Source organism: Phacochoerus africanus, chromosome 14, assembly GCF_016906955.1.
Source record: "Phacochoerus africanus isolate WHEZ1 chromosome 14, ROS_Pafr_v1, whole genome shotgun sequence".
In the NCBI taxonomy this organism is placed as follows: Eukaryota; Metazoa; Chordata; class Mammalia; order Artiodactyla; family Suidae; genus Phacochoerus; species Phacochoerus africanus.
Genome location: NC_062557.1, coordinates 838,411 through 857,902, shown reverse-complemented (window position 1 = coordinate 857,902; position 19,492 = coordinate 838,411). Strand labels below are relative to the sequence as shown.

The 19,492-nt window shown below is 61.3% G+C and overlaps 1 protein-coding gene across 6 annotated transcripts in view; it reads right to left on the bottom strand.

Annotated features, from left to right (window-relative positions):
* CCDC57 (coiled-coil domain containing 57) overlaps nucleotides 1–19,492 on the bottom strand; it is a 99,640-nt gene that overhangs the window by 578 nt on the left and 79,570 nt on the right. For 2 of the 6 annotated variants that reach the window (XM_047757005.1, XM_047757010.1), the window contains one exon: nucleotides 5,291–5,496. The exons of 3 other annotated variants lie outside the window; for them this stretch is intronic. In XM_047757005.1, coding sequence (XP_047612961.1) covers nucleotides 5,399–5,496 — 98 coding nt within the window. In that variant the 3' untranslated portion in view covers nucleotides 5,291–5,398. Of the gene's footprint in view, nucleotides 1–5,290; nucleotides 5,497–16,756; nucleotides 16,786–19,492 lie in introns of those variants that run through there. One more of the 6 variants, XM_047757009.1, reaches the window with a different exon arrangement.

Genomic DNA, 19,492 nt, shown 5'->3' with positions numbered 1-19,492 from the left:
CATCAGCTGTGCCTGGGGGCCCGGCCCTGGCCTCCCGCACAGAGGGGCTCTGTGGGCACGTGCTCTCCAGATGCTCTGTGGGGCTTGGCCTGGCCCTCCGCTGGGCACTCAGGACATCTGGCCCTGAAAGGGACATCTCCCGTCGCGACCGTTTCGTAATGGGTCCCACAGGGGTGCCGAGGTTAATGGTTGACTCACTTTCCAGGCTCTCAACCACCCCCTGCCCTCTGGCCATGCTTGCCCGGCCCCTCCGGCAGCCCCCCTGCCCCAGGCGTGGACAGGCCCAGGCCCAGCGATGCTCCGGGGGCAGCCTCAACAATGTGGACAAGAGCTGTCTTTGCACCAGGGACCACGGGTGATTTTTCAACAGTGCTTTGAGCTTTGCTCTCTATTGCTAGTTTTTAGAACTAAGAATGTATTTCTTTTTTACCAAGAAGATGTTATTAAAAAGGAGTTATGAGAGTTCCCTTCGTGGCTCAGTGGTTAACGAACCCGACTGGGATCCACGGGGATGCGGATTCGATCCCTGGCCTCCCTCAATGGATTAAGGATCCCGTGTTGCCATGAGCTGCAGGGTAGGTCGCAGATGTGGCTCAGATCTGTCATTGCTGGGACTGTGGCGTAGGCTGGTGGCTACAGCTCCGATTGGACCCCTAGCCTGGGAACCTCCTTATGCCGCAGTGGGTGCGGCCCTAAAAAAAAAAATATATTGTCTACAAATACATTTAAAAATTGAAAAATAAAACAAACAAAGCAATTATGACGTGCAAGCTCCGAGGCTGCTCTCCCTCCCTAGTGCGCTGGCCCGGTGGGTGGCGGTCTGGGCTCCAGAATGGTCTGCACCGGGGAAGGACCCTGCCCCGGGGTCGGTAAGCCTGGCTGAGTGGCACTGGCATCCCTCACGGGTGCCGCCAAGCCACCACCTGGGCGTGGAACCCTGATGCTGTGGGGAGAGGTCTGGAGGCCCGGCCAGGACGTGGCCCAGCACCGCGTGCTGCACAGGCGGATCCACCTGGGCGGGTCTGGAGGCTGAGGCCAGGCCAGCAGGGCAGCCGCACAGGGAAGCTGGGCTCTGAAAGCACACAGCCCACACTGCACTTCCTCCAGCGACCTCAGGCTGGGGGGTCTTCCAGGCGCACCCGGGCCAGACTCTCTGCTCCGCTGGCATCTGGAAACATCTAGAACCGTCTCCCTTTCCCAGGGCCTCCGTGGGGTCATAGCCGGTGGTGCCCCCCCTGTGTCCTCACGGCCGCTATCCTCTGGCTGTGGGCCTCTGAGGGCGGGCGTCTCAGGTGGGGTGAGGATGTGGGTCCCTAGACATCCCCCCACCCCTAGGCCCCCGGCTTCCCGCTCAGTAAGAAAAGGCTTGGGAGTTCCCGTCGTGGCGCAGTGCTTAACGAATCCGACTAGGAACCACGAGGTTGCGGGTTCGGTCCCTGCCCTTGCTCAGTGGGTTAACGATCCGGCGTTGCCGTGAGCTGTGGTGTAGGTCACAGACGCGGCTCGGATCCCGCATTGCTGTGGCTCCGGCGTAGGCTGGTGACTACAGCTCCAATTCGACCCCTAGCCTGGGAACCTCCATATGCCGCGGGAGCGGCCCAAGAAATAGCAAAAAAAAAAAAAAAAAAAAAAAGAAGAAAGAAAAAGAAAAAGAAAAAGAAAAAGAAAAGGCTTGTGTCGGGAGTTCCCTTGTGGCTCAGCAGGTTAAGGATCTGGCATTGTCACTGCTGTGGCACGGGTTTGATACCAGGTCCGAGAACTTCCATGTGGGGTAAGCATGGCCAAAAAAAGGAAAAGGAAAAAAAAAAGGAAAGAAAAAGAAAATGCTCCATGTCTTTGGTCCTTCAACCCCAGAGGGATTCCTTCTCTAGGCACGGGCCCTCCCAGCCCAGACGCCTCTACAAGTGGAGAAGGGGCCTCTGGCCAGCTCCAGCCGTTTGCCTGCTTTCCTGATGGAAGGCAGCAGCCAGTGGGGAGGAGCAGGGCCAGGACTCCGACAGCCGGGATGCTGGGGTCCCTCCCTCAGGGGATTCCGGTGGCCTGAGTTCATCCCAGAGCCACCTCGGGCTCCCGGGGAAAGCGGGCTGGAGGGCGAAGGCCAGCCCTCCTCTGGCTGGGAGGCCGGCGCCCTGGGACCAGAGGCTGCCTCCCAGGGTCACCCGGGGCCGGGGGTGGGACCTGCGCACAAGGCCAAGCTCCTTCTCTCTGCAGAGTCACCCTGGGGGGTGACTGGCTCCTCCAGGACAGGCCTCCAGGGCAGCGCAGGCCTGGCTCAGGCATGAAGCCGGACAGGACAGGCCTGTTCGCCCTAGGATGTCTCCCTGTGCCCACACCGTGGTCCCGCAACTCAGAGCAGGAGCTGGCACATGGCAGTGAGGCCCCCACCCTGCTGCCTGCCTTCGCTCCCTTACCCGGCCCGTTCTGCCGTCCTCCTGCGCTGGGTGCTAGGGGCACGGCTCTGGCCTCCCAGGCGCCAATAGTCCAGCCCCCACTCTCGGGAAGGTTCCCTGAGATGCAGGCGGGGCTCCTAGGGCAGAGGGGCATGTGCTTGCCCTTCGGTGGGTGGCCTTCCCCGAGACCTTCAGGGCACCCTAGGGCCTTGGGTGGGGAAGGCCTCGTGGACCAGCGCTGGGGGAGGCGGCCCAGTCTCCCGTCTGGGGGCTCCAAGGCTCTGCGCGCTGAGGCCTGAGCTGGCCCAGCTGGCCCAGCCCTTCCACGTTGGCCTCCAGCGTGCCTGCCTTGCGGGCTGAGCCCGAGGACACGCGGCCAGGCCTCTAAGGGCCGCTGCACTGCTGAGAAAGGGGATATCCGCCCTGGCTCTCCAGAGCCTTCCCTGGAGCTGGGGCCATTCAAGACTCAGCTCCCGGCAGCGGCTTTGGCCACCAGGGACAAGGCCCTCTGAGGCTCACCTGGGCCTCAGCTGCTCTAGCCGGTTCTTTGGGCTCCTCTCTGGGGGGACCCCGCCCCGTGCCGACGGCCCCTCCTCTCTGCCGAGGCCTCTCTCCTGCTTCCCAGGGAGTCTCCTCACCCCCACCCTGGACCCAAGGGAATCGGTGATTACAAGGTAGAGTCTGCTGCTGCCCCCACAATCCACCCAAGGCCCCGGCTCGTTGGGACAGAGCCCGGGCCTTCAGTGCGGGATCCCCGCGGGCAGGACGCTGTGGCCAGACCCTGAGCCCGCCCGGCCACTGGCCCCTGGGGCAGAGGCTCTGGGTGGACCCGCGCTGCTCTGCTGGGCGGCAGGGGAGGAGGGCAGGCGGGAAGCCCTTGAGTCTCCAGGGCCCGGAGGCCACTCCCAGCCTGGAGCTGCGGCAGCCTCCAAACCCACGCTAGTGAACACACCGGCGCCCTCCTCTGCCCTTCCCGAGGCCGGGACAGTGGCCCTGATCCTCCTCACGTCACTTTTAGGGGCACCTCCTCCCTGGTTTGGGGCTTCCCCAAGCCCACGTGCGGGCACCCCTCCGTGTGGCCCAGCCTGGCTGCCATCGTGGGCTCTGGGAAAGGCCGCTGGGCTGCAGGGAGCCGGGCCTCGGGCAGGGGACCAGGGGTGACGCTCTGTGAAGAGAGCCGGCTGCCCTCCGAGGGAACCCAGCCCTTCTGGAGGCCTGTCTGAGGTGCAGCTCCGCGGGAGAGGGGCTGGGAGAGGCCAGGCTGGGAAGGGAGCAGAGGAGCTGGCGCCAGGACAGAGGTCAGGACAGCGGGGGCTGGGCCCAGGGGTGGGGCTTGGTCCCCCTTGGGAGGCAGAGTGCAGGCAGGAGTCGAGGAGCCAGGCGCCCCCGTCGGGACCCTGGCCGGCTGTGTGTGGGGACAGCCTGGAGCACACTGACCAGAGCGCTGGGGGGCTGGCCTGCCTCTCCGTGGAGATCGAAGCCGGGGGCGTGCACCAAGGTGAAATTCAAGAAAGCCCGCGGGGCTCTGCCCCAGGGGAGGCCCGGCCAGGGTGCAGCCCGCAGGCCACGCGCCTCCAGGGCCGGCTCTCTGCTCCTCCTGGCAGGACAGCTGTGCCCGGGGCCACGCTCCCCTTTTCCATGGAAACGTGGCCCCACGGGAGAGCCACCACTGGCAGGCACGCGCCAGCTGCCTGGCTCGGCCCAGGCCCCAGGATGACCTGAGGACCCCACGGACAGCTCTCAGTCCCCCTCCAACCCCGGGAGGAGAGGCCAGGGACAGCCAGGCCCAGCAGGGCAGGCGGCTGGCACTCGGGCCGGGAGTGGGCATCACACACACCCACTGGGTTGCCCGGGTGCTCCCCGCACCTTCTCCACGGCTCCCCACCCCATGTCACCCTGGGGGGAGGCCCGAGGCTGGCAGGGAGGTCAGGAGGCCTCTCAGGGACCGCGTGAGGGCAGGGAAGCGTCTGTCTGCCCAGTGCCGGCCCGGTGACAGGCTCGGCTCCGGGCAAAGCTTCCTGGCCTACAGCCGCCTCATGCCCCAGCCCCTACACGGGGGCGGTGGGGCCCCGGCCTGACACGGAGCTGGTGCAGCGGGGCCGAGGGCAGAGGCTGCCGGGCTGGAGGTCAGAAGGCCTCCTGTGGGTGCTGCCAAGACAAGGGCCCCGACCCACGGCCCAGCCCCCTGGGTCGGGTGCCCCTTCCGTGGGTGGCTGGGTTTCTCTGCCCATCTGCAGGGTTCCCTCCGTCCCCACGCAGACCAGGGAGCCTCGGCCGGGACCACACAGCCCGCCCTGGAACCCACGTTTGCAGCAGGGGCCATGGAGCCCAACAGCGGGACCTCAGGCTGGGAGGGCTGCTCACGCGCGTGGCACCTGCCGTCAGGTCGGTCCCTGGCTCTCGGGGTTAAGCCAGAATGTAAACGGAGTGGGGGCAGCGTGCGGGACAGTGCCAAAAGCCGTCATAGTTGGACCTTTGATTCACAAGCGACCCGGCCACGAGCGTCACTCGTGCAAAGCCCAGGAAATACTCTTCTTTTTTTTTTTTTTTTGCTTTGTAGGGCCACACTCGCAGCCTACGGAGCTTCCCAGGCTAGGGGTCCAATCAGAGCTACAGCTGCCGGCCTACACCACAGCCAGAGCCACACGGGATCCGAGCCGTGTCTGTGACCTACACCACAGCCACAGCAACGCCGGATCCTTAACCACGGAGCGAGGCCGGGATTGAACCCGCTCCTCACGGATCCCAGTCTGACTGGTTTCTGCTGATGAGGGGACTCCCCCCCAGGAACTCTTTTACCGCCCGTCCCAGGCTGGAGAACAATCCCTCGCTGTCCAGCAGTCGTTACACAGTCACGAGGCTTACTGGCCCCGGGCAGTGCTCAGAGGACGCAGTTCCCATGAGGTCAAGGCGACAGGAGCCCTGCCACCTCTTTACTGAATTCCGGGGACCACACACTTTAAATCCCTCCGGGGGCACGGGCGTGAGTGTTTCTTAAACAAGCAGGATCACACTCGTGGTTCAGTAGAAGGGTCTGTGTAGAGGGTGCTCCCGGGAGAAGTGCTGACATGACGAGAAGAGCAAACCAGAAGCAGCGGCCAGAGACCTGGGAAGTGGGGACAGCAAAGCAGCCCCAAAGGAGAGTTCCGGTCACAGTGCTGTGGGGGGGGGCAGAGGAGGGGGGAATTGGGGGGCAGGGCACTGTGTGTAAAGACAGTGGGGGAGGGGGAATTGGGGGGCAGGGCACTGTGTGTAAAGACGGGGGGGGGGGGAATTGGGGGCAGGGCACTGTGTGTAAAGACGCGGGGGGGGGGGAATTGGGGGGGCAGGGCACTGTGTGTAAAGACGCGGGGGGGAATTGGGGGCAGGGCACTGTGTGTAAAGACGCGGGGGGGGGGGAATTGGGGGCAGGGCACTGTGTGTAAAGACGGCAGGGGGGGAATTGGGGGGCAGGGCACTGTGTGTAAAGACGCGGGGGGGGGGAATTGGGGGCAGGGCACTGTGTGTAAAGACGCGGGGGGGGGGGAATTGGGGGCAGGGCACTGTGTGTAAAGACGGGGGGGGGGGAATTGGGGGCAGGGCACTGTGTGTAAAGACGGCAGGGGGGGAATTGGGGGGCAGGGCACTGTGTGTAAAGACGGCGGTGGGGGGGGAATTGGGGGACAGGGCACTGTGTGTAAAGACGGCGGTGGGGGGGGAATTGGGGGCAGGGCACTGTGTGTGTAAAGACGGCGGGGGGGGGGAATTTGGGGGCAGGGCACTGTGTGTAAAGACGCGGGGTGGGGGGAATTGGGGGCAGGGCACTGTTGTGTAAAGACGGCAGGGGGGAGGGAATTATTGGGGGCAGGGCACTGTGCTTGTAAAGACGGCGGGGGGGGGGGAATTGGGGGCAGGGCACTGTGTTTGTAAAGACGCGGGGGGGGGTAATTGGGGGCAGGGCACTGTGTGTAAAGATGGCGGGGGGGGAAATTGGGGGCAGGGCACTTGTGTAAAGACGCGGGGGGGGGGGGAATTGGGGGCAGGGCACTGTGTAAAGACGGGGGGGGGGAATTGGGGGCAGGGCACGTGTGTAAAGACGGGGGTGGGAGGAATTGGGGCAGGGCACTGTGTGTTTAAAGACGGCAGGGGGGGAATTGGGGGGAGGCACTGTGTGTAAAGACGGCGGGGGGGGGGAATTGGGGGACAGGCACTGTGGTAAAGACGCGGGGGGGGAATTGGGGGCAGGGCACTGTGTGTAAAGACGACGGGGGGGGGGAATTGGGGGCAGGGCACTGTGTGTAAAGACGCGTGGTGGGGGGAATTGGGGGCAGGGCACTGTGTGTAAGAGACGGCGGGGGGGGGGGGAATTGGGGGCAGGGCCTGTGTGTAAAGACGGCGGGGGGGGGGGAATTGGGGGGGCAGGGCACTGTGTGTAAAGACGGCAGGGGGGGAATTGGGGGCGGGCACTGTGTGTAAAGACGCGGGGGGGGGGGAATTGGGGGCAGGGCACTGTGTGTAAAGACGGGGGGGGGGGGGAATTGGGGGGCAGGGCACTGGTGTAAAGATGCGGGGGGGGAATTGGGGGCAGGGCACTGTGTGTAAAGACGGGTCGTGGGGGGAAATTGGGGGCAGGGCACTGTGTGTAAAGACGGCGGGGGGGGGGAATTGGGGGGGGGGGGCACTGTGTGTAAAGAGGGGGGGGGGGAATTGGGGGCAGGGCACTGTGTGTAAAGACGGCAGGGGGGGAATTGGGGGCAGGGCACTGTGTGTAAAGACGGGGGGGGGGGAATTGGGGGCAGGGCACTGTGTGTAAAGACGCGGGGGGGGGAATTGGGGGGCAGGGCACTGTGTGTAAAGATGGCGGGGGGGGAATTGGGGGCAGGGCACTGTGTGTAAAGACGCGGGGGGGGGGAATTGGGGGGCAGGGCACTGTGTGTAAAGACGCGGGGGGGGGAATTGGGGGGGCAGGGCACTGTGTGTAAAGACGCGGGGGGGGAATTGGGGGGCAGGGCACTGTGTGTAAAGACGGCGGGGGGGGGGGAATTGGGGGGCAGGGCACTGTGTGTAAAGACGCGGGGGGGGGGGGAATTGGGGGGCAGGGCACTGTGTGTAAAAAGACGCGGGGGGGGGGAATTGGGGGGCAGGGCACTGTGTGTAAAGACGGCGGGGGGGGGGAATTGGGGGGCAGGGCACTGTGTGTAAAGACGCGGTGGGGGGAATTGGGGGGCAGGGCACTGTGTGTAAAGACGTGGGGGGGGAATTGGGGGGCAGGGCACTGTGTGTAAAGACGGCAGGGGGGGAATTGGGGGGCAGGGCACTGTGTGTAAAGACGCAGGGGCAGGGGGACCACACTCAAGTGCTCACAGGGCTGGGAGGGAGGGAGCTGCTCCAGGGCAGGAGGAGAGCTTGGTAAGAATTACGTCAATGAGGTGAATTCACCAATGAGGAAAAGACTCTCAAATTGGTTCTATTTGGAAAACAAACAAGATCCAGTAAGATGTTGTGTAAAAGACCCATTCAAAACAAAAGAAACATAGATATCGGAAAACAAACCAAACAACCCAGAATTAGGGAGTTCCCTCTGGGGCACAATGGAATTAGCAGCTACTCTACAGCACTGGGAGGCAGACCTCTGGCCTGGTACAGAGGGTTCGTTCGCGGATCTGAGGTTGCCACAGGCGTGGTATAGGTGGAAATTGCCTCTGATCTGACCCCTGGCTCGGGAACTCCATGTGCGACACGGCAGGCAAAACGACCAAAAAAGGGGAATTAGGCACAAAATGTCCTAAGAGGCAAAGAAGAACTCTGTGTGCTGGTGAAGAGATGCCTTTAAAACATGTCAGGTGACACGGGACAGAGGTGCAGGGTAAAGCAAGTGGCAGAAACAGGTAGATGAAGGGTTTAATCTCCCCGGAGATCACAAGCTCATACAGAGACGCAGAGACTTAGGCAAAGGTATTAATTAGCATGAAGTTAGGAGGCAAGTTACCTGCCTAAACTAAGGGCAGTTCATGCACTTTCCTTTTCTAAGACAAAGGCCACATACAGAATCAAACCACTTATCAGGCCACAGGGCAGGTCTCAATGCTTCCAAAGAGAATACAACAAAACCTGAAGCCACATCAAAACCCTCCCGAGCCTGTACTGCCCTGACGGAGCAGAGCAATCCCTGAGCTCTGCTGGAGATCGCGGAGTGAGGCACGAGACATTTCCAAGCGGAACCTCGGAATTTGCAGGTCGCGGCTGAAAGGGCCTCGGGTCCTCTTTATCCGGAAACACGGACGGTTCAAACTACCAAGAGGTGGGCCAGCCTCCAGCGTGAGGAGGCAGAAAGACAGAACACAGAACACACTCGGCAACAAGGAAAAGGAAGTCGGAGCGACAGGGGCAAACTCCAGCGAAGTAAACACCCAGGCAAACAAACAGCACAGCGCAGGACTGACCTCTGTCAAGACTGACCCCAAAAATGGAGAGGAAATGAACCCAGCAGGGGTAACTCGGGTGACCGAGGAGCCATCCAGGCCGTCGGGTAGGGCACACGCTGAGCTCCTCGGCCAGTCCCTTCTCCGGAACCGCGACGGCGACGGACCGGCTCCGACGGCTTGGGGAGAGCCTGCTGGAGCTTCAAGGAAACCGGGTTTTCCAGGGGCAGTCGACGTCCACGGCACTCGGTTACTCGGATCAGCAGGGAGAGCGTGTGAGACAGCGGCCCCGCTCACGGATGAGCGAAGCGGTTCCCGCCCCAGGGGAGGGCCGCGCGAGAGACGGTTAGTGCCGGACGTGGTCGGCTCGTGCGTGTGGCTCTGCAACCTGCCCACAAACGACGACCTGATTTGTACACATCAGATGAGTCTTAAACACATATCGTCATCACGTTAAGAGGAGCCCAGATCTCACCACAAAGGGGAAAGAAAGGCGTATCTGAATGCGGAAGACCACGCCTGACGCGTGACCCCCGTTTCTGAGGACAGCGAGACGGTGGGGGAAGGTCCTTAGCTCGATAGAGGTGTGATTTTAAAAACCCTCTGCAATCCTTTTTCGTTGTGGAAAACGAGCCCCAGTCCTCTCGAGTCAGGGGACGAGACAAGGGGACCCCCCGGCTGAGATGGTTCCAGGGCCCCCACCACCTCCGGCGGGTGCGCGTCAGCCCTGAGGGAGGAAAGTCACCACGGGGACGACAGGGCCACAGGCCGCTCTCAGGGACAAGGCCCCAAGGAACAGCTGCTAGTGAAGCGTGGACGTTCGCGGGGACAGGGCAGCCTGGGCCCCGGAGCCCCCCAGCCAAGAGGACAGCGTCTTAGAAGCAGCGAGAAAACGCCAAACCCGCCTGCCACCTGGCTGGTAGAGGGAGTCTCGCTGGGACGGGCCGGATGCCTTGCCGTCACTGTCCCCGGCTGGAGGACAGGGGTGGCGGCTGGTTTCCACGGCCGCTTCTGCCACTAGCCGCTGGTGGCCTTCCCCGCCCAGGCAGGCAGGGTCCAGGCCGCCACCGCTTTCCACAACGAGTGAGAGATGTGCCATGGTCTCCGGGGTGCAAATCACCGTGCGACTCCAGCAAACAGGCGTGTGTTTGTTCTACCCACGGCTTCCTAATGGGTTTTCCAGCCGAGGAACGGCTTCTTCACACGTGTCCTGAGTGCAGGCCTGCAGCCCAGGGCAGCCCTGGCCAAGTGGGAGGGGGAGGCCAGCCGCTCCTCCACCCCAAGGCCCTCCCGGAGGCCCTGGGCCCCGACAGGGATGACATCCCCTAGGAGGCCTAGCGCCTCGGCGGAGGATGGTTAGGAGCAGCCAAGTGAGCTGATGGGAATCAGAGCAGCTCTGCAGGGACCCACAGCAGCCAAGAGGCAAGGGGACACGCCGTCCTTCCCACCGTGGTCCTCGGGGCGCTGCCTGTGACAGCCTCCGGTCTCCTAGACTGGAGACAGGGCCTGGGAGGGTGGGCAGGGCCAGGAGAGAGACAGACGTGGGGAGCAGGACGGCCGCCTGGTCCACGGCGGGTCCCCGCGGCTGCCCGGCGGCCCTGAGCTCAGGCAGTCCTGCTGCATCTGAGAACGGAGCTTCCACCGCTCGGTCATTCCCGTCCAGCGAGACGCACCCATTCTGAGTGTGCAGCACATGCCGGGGGCGGCAGAGAGTCCACACAACCGCGGGCCTGGAGGCTTCCGTCCCCCCAGCGCCCCCCCGCCCCCGGCACCCACCCTCTGCTGTCCGTCGTCATGACTTTATGGCGCGACGGCCGTCCGCGGAATTTCACTGTCTGGTCCTTCCGGAGGGCAGAGCGCTGCCTCTGCGGTCACGGCCATCGGGCCGTGCGCGTGTGGGACGGCGACACTGCTCAGCACGGGGACGCCTTCTGTTCATCTGCTGACGGACAAGGGTGCGGTTCCCGCCCGAGTTCCGGCCTTTGGCTGCGGGGACCCTTCTCCCTCGCGCTCTCCCAGCCACGTGGGACGGAGCGGGACGGAGCGGCGGGGCCGTGCGGGGTGTGGTTCACTTTTTAAGCAGCGGCCACGCTGCCTTCCAGGAGCAGTCATCCGTGCTCCCTCGGGTGGGTTCCAGCCACGCCAGGCTCGGGTCGGTGTCCGGATTTGGAGGTTTCCCGTCGTCGGAGTGACCGTGCCGTGTCCTCTGGCCGTGGCTTACATCCGCGTCCCCGGTGACGCGGACAGGGTCTTTCAGAGCTTGCTGGCCACGTGGGCCTCGTCTTCTGTAAAATGTCTGCTCGAGTATCTTGGCTGTTTTTTTAAAATGGGCCTTATTTGTTTCCACGTAAATTTTCATTTTCAATTTCAATTGTAAGAGCCTGCTGGCATTTTGATTTGGATTGTGTTAAATGTATAAATTTTATAAGAAATGACCTCTGAACATGGAGACCAGGAATGGGTCCCATCTCTCTGTCACCTGGGTCTTAATTTTCTGTGCAATGATCTTTTTTTTTAAGCATACAGGATTTTGCTTAGTGTATCCTCAAGTATTTCATGGTTTTGGATGCTATCATTAATGGTATTTTTATTGCAATTTCTAACAGATACAGAAATATAATTGACTTGGTAAATTGATCTTGGATCGTGGGCCTTTGCTAAATCACTTGTTAGTTCTAGTAAGGTTTTTTTGGGGGTATGCTATTTACGATTTTTATGTAAATAAAAATATAAATGTTTTATGTACTAGATGAGTACTATGTGAATAAAGACGGTGGGACGTCTTCTTTTTTTGTCTTTTTGCCTTTTCTAGGGCCGCTCCTGCGGCATATGGAGGTTCCCAGGCGAGGGGTCGAATCGGAGCTGCAGCTGCCGGTCTATAGCCAGAGCCACAGCAATGTGGGATCCGAGCCGTGTCTGCAGCCTACACCACAGCTCATGGCAACGCCGGATCCTTAACTCACTGAGCAAGGCCAGGGATCGAACCCGCAACCTCATGGTTCCTAGTCGGATTCGTTAACCACTGAGCCCATGACGGGAACGCCACACGGTGGGACTTCTTGTGCAAAATCTGTTTCACTACGTGGCCACAGCGCCACCAGCACAGCGTGGAATGGACATCAGCCTTTCGCCACCGAGTGAAACATTAGCTGTAGGCATTGCCTAAATGCCCTTTGTGAGGCAAACAAGTTCCTTTCTGCTCCTAAGTTGCTGAGGGTTTTAAAGAAACCACGAGTGGGTGTTCCATTTGGTTAAATATTCTTCTGTATTTATTGAGACAATCATGTGGTTTCCCTCTTTTTATTTTTATTTTTTGCCTTTTCTAGGGCCGCACCCACGGAATATGGAGTGGAGGGCCCCAGGCTAGGGGTCGAATCAGAGCTGTAGCCACCGGCCTACGCCACAGCCACAGCAATGCGGGATCCGAGCCGCGTCTGCGACCCACACCACAGCTCACGGCAGCGCCGGGTCCTTAACCCACAGAGCGAGGCCAGGGATCAAACCTGCAACCTCATGGATGCTCGTCGGATTCGTTAACCACAGAGCCACGACGGGAACTCCTGGTTTCCTGCTTTGAATCTGTAAATACAGCATACCGATAGTCTAACATGGTGCCAACCTGCGTCGGTGTAGCAGGTCCGGATGTACCACCTTTTTCACAAGCTGCTGGCTGTGGTGCTCTAGTGCCTTACTCAGCATTTCCCGGCCTCTGCTCATTGAGCACAGCGCCCACAGTTCCCGCTTCCTATAATGTCTGTGTCTCCCCGCATCTCGCCATCAGGACAGTGCTGGCCTCGCAAGACCAATTATCTTCTTCCATCCTTTAGTTTTTACAAAATGAGTTTGGGTGGGATGAATACTATTTTTTTCTTAAATATTTTATAAATTTTGCCAGTGAAGCCATCCTGTAATTTTTCACTGGCTGTTGGACAGTTTAACCGCCTTGTTGAGTTTTCTTGTCTTTTTTCAGAGCACTGGGCTTTGTCTTGCAGGCGGTTAGGTTCCCTATCTGGCCATGCCAAAGACTCTTCTTCAGCTCTTAGGGCAAGTCCGGAGGGGCTCGCACTCCAGAGGCCGCTGGCTCTGGGCGCGAGGTGTGGCTTCTCTGGGGCTGCAGAGGGAAGGCTGGAGCCTGAACACTGCCCCCCATGAGAGCCCTGCAGGTGGGGCAGCTCACAGGCGGTCGGTCCTTCCTTCGTCCGGGTTCGCGGAGTTTGACTCTGCCCATCCACGGGCTGGCACCCAGTAAAGACGCAAGACAATCCCGGCACGGGCTCTGGGCGCTTCTCCGCACCCCCGGCCGGCCCTGGACCCTTTCCTGCCACCCCAACCCTCTGCCTCCCCACGCTCAACTCCTGCTTCTCCCCCTGCACCCCCCCCCGCCCCCCCGCAGGGCGCTGTGTTCTGCTTGGTGTTCCTGTCGCTGTGCCTGCAGCCAGAAACCCTGGGGCGGGAGCAGGGGGGCCCAGTGGTGCCGCCTCTGTCTTCCCTCGTTCAAGGACGACCGTCCTGGGCCCTCGTCTGATGCCTGAAGCGGCTGTTTCATACATTCTGTTTATGGAGGGTGTGGCTGCCCAGTCCTCAGCCCGGCCAGAAGCGGGAGCGAGTGCTGGTCAAGCTGTGGCCCCAGAATAAACATCACTAACCTATAAGCCCATCTGGCTCTTTCTTCAAGTATTTACTTTGTTTTAAAAGTTATTTCAACACAAGTGTTTTCCAAGTGCCAGCCGCACACAGCGTTGCATCATGACAACTTCGAAAAAAGAGCTCACCAAGGCCTAGTTCGCCGTCTGCTTCTCGAAACCTTTCCTTCGGAGGGTCTCTGAGGGGAGAGACATCTTGGAAGGTGTCCCAAGGTCTCAGGGACACTTGAGGCTTTGGCGAGTCTCGGCAAGTCAGGCAGGCAGGCTGCGGGGGGGCTGCTCAGCTCACACAGATCTGCAGTGCCCGCCTCTGACCAGGACGTGGGTTCTCAGCTGCAAGGGCTTGCCCAGGGCGGAGCGGGCCTCTTCTGTGGCTGCGCAGCCTGCTCCCCCGCCTGGCCCCGTCCCGTGGGTGAGGCTGGCACCAGCAGAGCCCCTGGGACACTCCCGATCACGGTGCCCACGGGCACGTCCCACTGCCGCCTACGGCCCGAGGCCCCGGAGCCCTTCTGAGGTCTGGCTCTTGGGACATCCTCCCGCGTGGGGGGTGGGGGGGCGGCGGTGGAGCTTGGACCCCCACCCCGCCAGGCTCCCCCGGGGCCCGCCCGCCTCACTGTGACGCACCAGAAGCCCAAGTCCACCTTCTAGAACGGGGTCCCAGGCCCAAGGGTGCCTGCTTTGCACACAGGTGTGGGGACCACAGCTGGGAAGAAGCAAAGTAACGTCCCTGGTGAGTCTGTCCCTGGAATCACACACGGCTCTCTGAGGCCACTGTCCCCGGATCACACGCCCTCTTTTTGCTTCTCTCTAGTCCGACCACAAGCGGCTGCTCCCTCTGCCTGTCCCTCGGCTGTGGCTCTGGGCACGTGGCCCTGCTCTCCTGTGCTCAGAGCCCGGGTTTCGTGAGAAGCATGAAGCATCTGTGGGGAGGCCAGACTGAGGGCACACAGACAAGGTGACTCCAAGGTCCCGTGTTCAGAGTGTGTTTTCGTGTCCTCGGAGCACAGCTGGGCTGGCAGAGCCATGGCTGAGTCACGACCTGACTTGCGAGGAAGGCCCCAAACTCTGCTTCTCCACTCAGGAACACAAAATGCCAGGATGAGGTGGTGTCCTGGGCCCCCTCAGAGGCTGGTGACCCCTGCAGGCCGGTCCGCTAACCACGAGCACGAGAACGGGGACGGGAGCGTCTGCTCTGCGGCGCCATCACCGCGACCCTCCCAGCGGGAGGCAGACTCTGGATTTCCCGGCTCGCGCGTCTTCCTGGTCTGGGAAGGTGCCTTGCTGGAGGCTGCCCCCCTCCCCAGCCCGAGCTGAAGGGCCACAGACACCACGTGCCACCTGGCAGGGATGGGTCTGGCTCCCGGGGTGCAAGCTCTCAAGCTGGGCAGTAATTTGGCCTGTCCTTTGATTTTGTAATTAGTTGCCAATATTCAAAAATGGGGCGGTCCCATTGTGGCACAGCGGAAACGAATCCGACTAGGAACCATGAGGTTGCAGGTTCAATCCCTGGCCTTGCTCAGTGGGTTGAGGATCTGGCATTGCCGTGAACTGTGGTGTAATCACGGACGTGGCTCAGATCTGGCGTGGCTGTGGCATAAGCCAGCAGCTATAGCTCTGATTAGATCCCCAGCCTGGGAACCTCCATATGCCGCAGGTGCGGCCCTGAAAGAAGATAAAAAACAAACAAATAAACAAACCCACAGAAAACGAAACATGGAAACATTCTGTATAAAAAACAAGATTTCCAGCATCTCTCAAAATCCAGGACGATCTCGCTTTGCTGGCCCCACGCCGCCATGGAGGGCAGCTGTGAGGTGCTGGCATCAACTGCCTCTGCTGGACAAGGCAGCCGCCCAGGCCCCCCAACCCCTGACCAGGCCAAGCACTGCCCGGTAGTCAGCACGGCCCTGCCCACCTGCACTCAGTCACCTGCTGCCTGAGCCACTGGCATCCGGGATCCTTCTCAGGTGGGCTCAGGGAATCCACGAACGGGGGACTGTGTGACCTTGGGAAGCAGCCTAGCCTCTCTGGGCCTGGCCTCTTTGTCTGAATGCCATCCCGGGGCTCCTGGAGCAGCTGGAAGAGGACACACTGAGGTGGGCAGAGGGACAGCTATCGGCAGCGGCGGTGGCACAGGGCACCAGCGGCAAACTCAGGCTGAGGGAGGGCGGGAGGGGCAGGGGCTGCCTGTTTGCTTCCTGGAGCCTCCGTACAGCCCGCGCTCTGATTCAGGCATCTCCCCGGGGAGATGGGCCCAGAAACATTCCCGCCACACAGAGGCTAAAGATAACTTTGGATCAGTAGCCAGCTAACAGGCCCGTGCAGGTCGCATCTTAGCGCCTCAGGCAACCCGTGTTAAAGGCAGAATGTAATTCTGCAGAAAACCAATGTAATTTCTAAAAGAACAAAAACTTAGAGACCCTCCCGCAACACGAACCCTGGACCCCCTTCATTCCCTCATCCTGGGGGGCCCAGAGGAAGAGGCCCCCCAGGAGGAAGCAGGGTGCCCACCTGCTGGGGACCTGAGATGGGCAGGCCTGTCTGCCCTGGGGCAGGGCCAGGAGGCCCTCCCTCTGGAAGGCAGGCGCTCGCGTTCCTCAGGAGCCTCTGCCCGTCATCTGCCTGGCCTCGGGGACAACCCTGGCCCCTGCGGGCCACCTGCAACTCCAGAGGGGGAGCGGGGCTTGGGACTTGGGACCTTGGGCAGTGACTCAGTGCTCTGGGACCAGTGGCTGAAGAGCAGTGGCCGTGGCACCAGCAGGCCCTCAGAAAATACAGGCTTCTAGCTGGACCTCCGTCTCTTTTTTTCCTTTGCTTTTTAGGGCCACCCCCTTACGTTCCCAGGCTAGAGGTCAAACTGGAACTACAGCTGCACCACAGGATCAGAACCGCGTCTGCAGCCTACACCAAAGCTCACGGCAATGCCAGAACCTTACCCCACTGAGCAAGGCCAGGCATCGAACCTGCAACCTCGTGGATCCCAGTCATGTCCTTAACCTGCTGAGTCACGATGGGAGCTCCCTGGACCCTCCTCTGCATCTGTGTGTGAAAACTGGCCCCCAGCCCCACCGCCCACAGCCAGCCCTTCCCAGAGTACTTTTCTAACCTTTGCCTTGATTTCAAGACCGGAGCCAAGGTTCATTTCCTCCTGCTGCTGCCCCTCATGGTCTCCTTGCAAAGGCCGCAAAGCTGAACACCAAGCAGACGTCAACCGGCCGGTCTCACCCATCATTTAAAATCTTCAGCTTTTTTTTTTTTTTTTTTTTGGTCTTTTTGCCATTTTCTTGGGCCGCTCTCGTGGCATACGGAGGTTCCCAGGCTAGGGGTCGAATCAGAGCTGTAGCCGCTGGTCTACACCAGAGCCACAGCAACGCGGGATCAGAACCGCGTCTGCAACCTACACCACAGCTCACGGCAATGCCAGAACCTTAACCCACTGAGCAAGGCCAGGGATCGAACCCGCAACCTCATGGTTCCTAGTCGGATTCGTTAACCACTGAGCCACGACGGGAATCCTAAAATCTGCAGCTTAAAACCACCATTCACCCATCAGATTGGCCAAAAAAAGAAAAAGTTTGATAAGACACACCAGAACTGGAGTGAGGAAAGATGCCTCACGCCCGGGGCCATGAACATGACCTGTGCCAACCCTCCAAGGGTGATTAGGTAACCCGTCCTGGAGTGCGCTTTGCTCACCTCTGCCCAGTGGTGTCTCTCCGAGGCACTCGCCTGACTGCGCGTGCCCACAAGCACCCACACACACCGGCAGGGTCGCTGCAGCACCCAGGTGTCGTGAGCCGAGTGAAAGGTACCCACAGCAGGTCATTAAACTACTGGAAAGATCCAGCAGCTCCGTGCCCACGGGCAGGGGAGATGCCGCAGACAGGGGTCCGGGAAGCAGGGCAGGGCCCCCCTGAGATCTCTGCTTCTGTAGTGTGAGCCTGGCGTCTGCGGGAGAGGTGGGCACAGACTGTCACCTAAAACCCCAGGCGCTGTGCTGGTTTCCCAGCCACAAGGAGGTGTCACTCAGGCTGGACCAGGCCTGGGGCCCTCTGCTCCAGTGCTGTCCAGCCAGGCCACCTGCGCCTGCAGTGTAGACACTAGGCAGGCTGATGTCCCAACGAGCCCCTGGTCCACCGCCAAATGTCTCCACGGGCCAGGCCTGGCTCAGCTCTCCCAGGGCTGCCTGGCCGGCAGAGCCAGCACCCCTGCTCTCTGCGGCTGCCCTGGCTGAGCGCTTCCGCTCTGAGAGCGCGGCTGGTCGGTCTGGATGGGTTATTTACACACGACTAGCCCCTGCCACGGTGCTTCAAAATACCTTTTCAATTGGGTTATTTATGAGGTCAGAAAGAAGAAATCTGAGACTTGAAGGCTATGACCTTCCAGCCAGTTGTAAACAGTTCCAATTCGGTATAATTGCGGCCTGACTCTGAGGCACTGAGGTGCACCGGGGCTGAGCTTGGGGCCCAGGCGATGGAGCCTACCTGCCGCCCACCCGCCCCGGGCTCTGGTCCCTGAGCCGCAGACACGGCCCTGCTGGGCGCCCATGCTTCTTGGTTATCTGCGTGCACGTCCTGACTGACTGCCTATTGTGTACTTGCCTGTGCTGGCCAGGGGTCAAGGGTCAAGGAAGATGCAGTTGCAGACCGCCCCCACCCCGCCCCGCCCCGCATTCTCCCAGCGACAGAACAGAACCAAGATAGGTGACACAAACAACCCGTGGTGTGGAGGCTAGTGCTGGGGGGAAGGGTGGGCAGCCGGGTCGGGGCTGAGCCCTGGGAGGAGGTGGCCAGGGCGGGCTTTGCCCGCTTCAGGGAAGCAGCAGGTGCTGGGTAGAGGAGGGCTGGGGGTGCCCGCATATGCACAGGGTTCCGCAGGTGCGGGCAGGAGGGGAGCGGGAGGGGGTGGGGGGAGAAGAAGAGTCCCCGAGCCACTGCTACCAGGAAACCTGGGGGGGGGGTGGGCAGGTCGGGCCAGGGCTCTGTCCAGATGCAGCGAGGATTAGGGTCAGAGGAGGCTGGGCGCGCTCCTCGGATCCAGGACAGTGGGGGACGGGCTACAGTGGCCCTGGGGTCTGCGGTGCCGCGGGGTGATCCAGACCCCAGGCCAGTGTATAGGCCGGGGGTGTCAGGCTCCGGCTCGGCCTTGAGACCCGCTTGCAGCAGCACCCGGTCAGGCCCACAAAGGGCCAGCAGTGCGCATATGCGGCGTGGGAGGGGGCGGGGCGCGGCTCTGGCTCCACCCCCAAAGCCCGAGGGGCTGGGCCTCCCCCCTGCGCTGGAAATACCCCGCCCGCGGCCCCGTTCTTAACACCGCCCACCGCACACGTGGTTCAACGGCGTGGGTCCCACTTTCAACTCTGCCCGGGACGGTGGGCCTGCCTGCCCCCCACCACGCGCTGAAAATGTAAAGCAGGCGGCGCACAGGGCCTTCCAGTTTCAGCACCGAGCTTCCGGAGCGGCCGGCCGGCCGGGGCCCCCGCGGGCCTCCCCGTCAGGAGGGCCAGCACGCTCACGGCCTCAGAGCTGTGGTCACCGCTGAGGGCGCCGGCCAGGTTTTCAAAAGTACTTTACACAAAGTGGAGACACCCCACGGTTGCTCGGTGAGACCGGCTCAGTGTTCAAGACGCAAGGAGAGGAGACGGGGGTACCTAAGACGGCGAAACGGCATCGATTCCAACCTTCTTTCTAACCAAATCTCTCTCAAAGCCGAGGCAGTTCCCGCCGCTCACCGCCAAGAGCTGCCTAAAAGCGGCAGCTTCAGCGCCCAGGACGGTGTCTCCCTCCCCACCGTCCCGGGGGCAGACCCTGCGGCGGCCCACCCACAGCCCCTCCCGGCTCTTCTGCCCTGGAAGCCCAACCCTGTTTAGTTCCAGGCAGTGGATTCTGAGGGTCTGCAACCATCTCCCTGAGACCCATCAAGGGAGGCTGCATGACCCAGGTGAGATGGAAGAGGGGGACCTGTTGGGAGCTCCGGGAAAACCTTTTCCAATTAAAAAAAGGCAAAGCAGGGGGAGAGAGGTACGCCTTCTGACTCCTGGCCTTCTGCCGTGATGCAC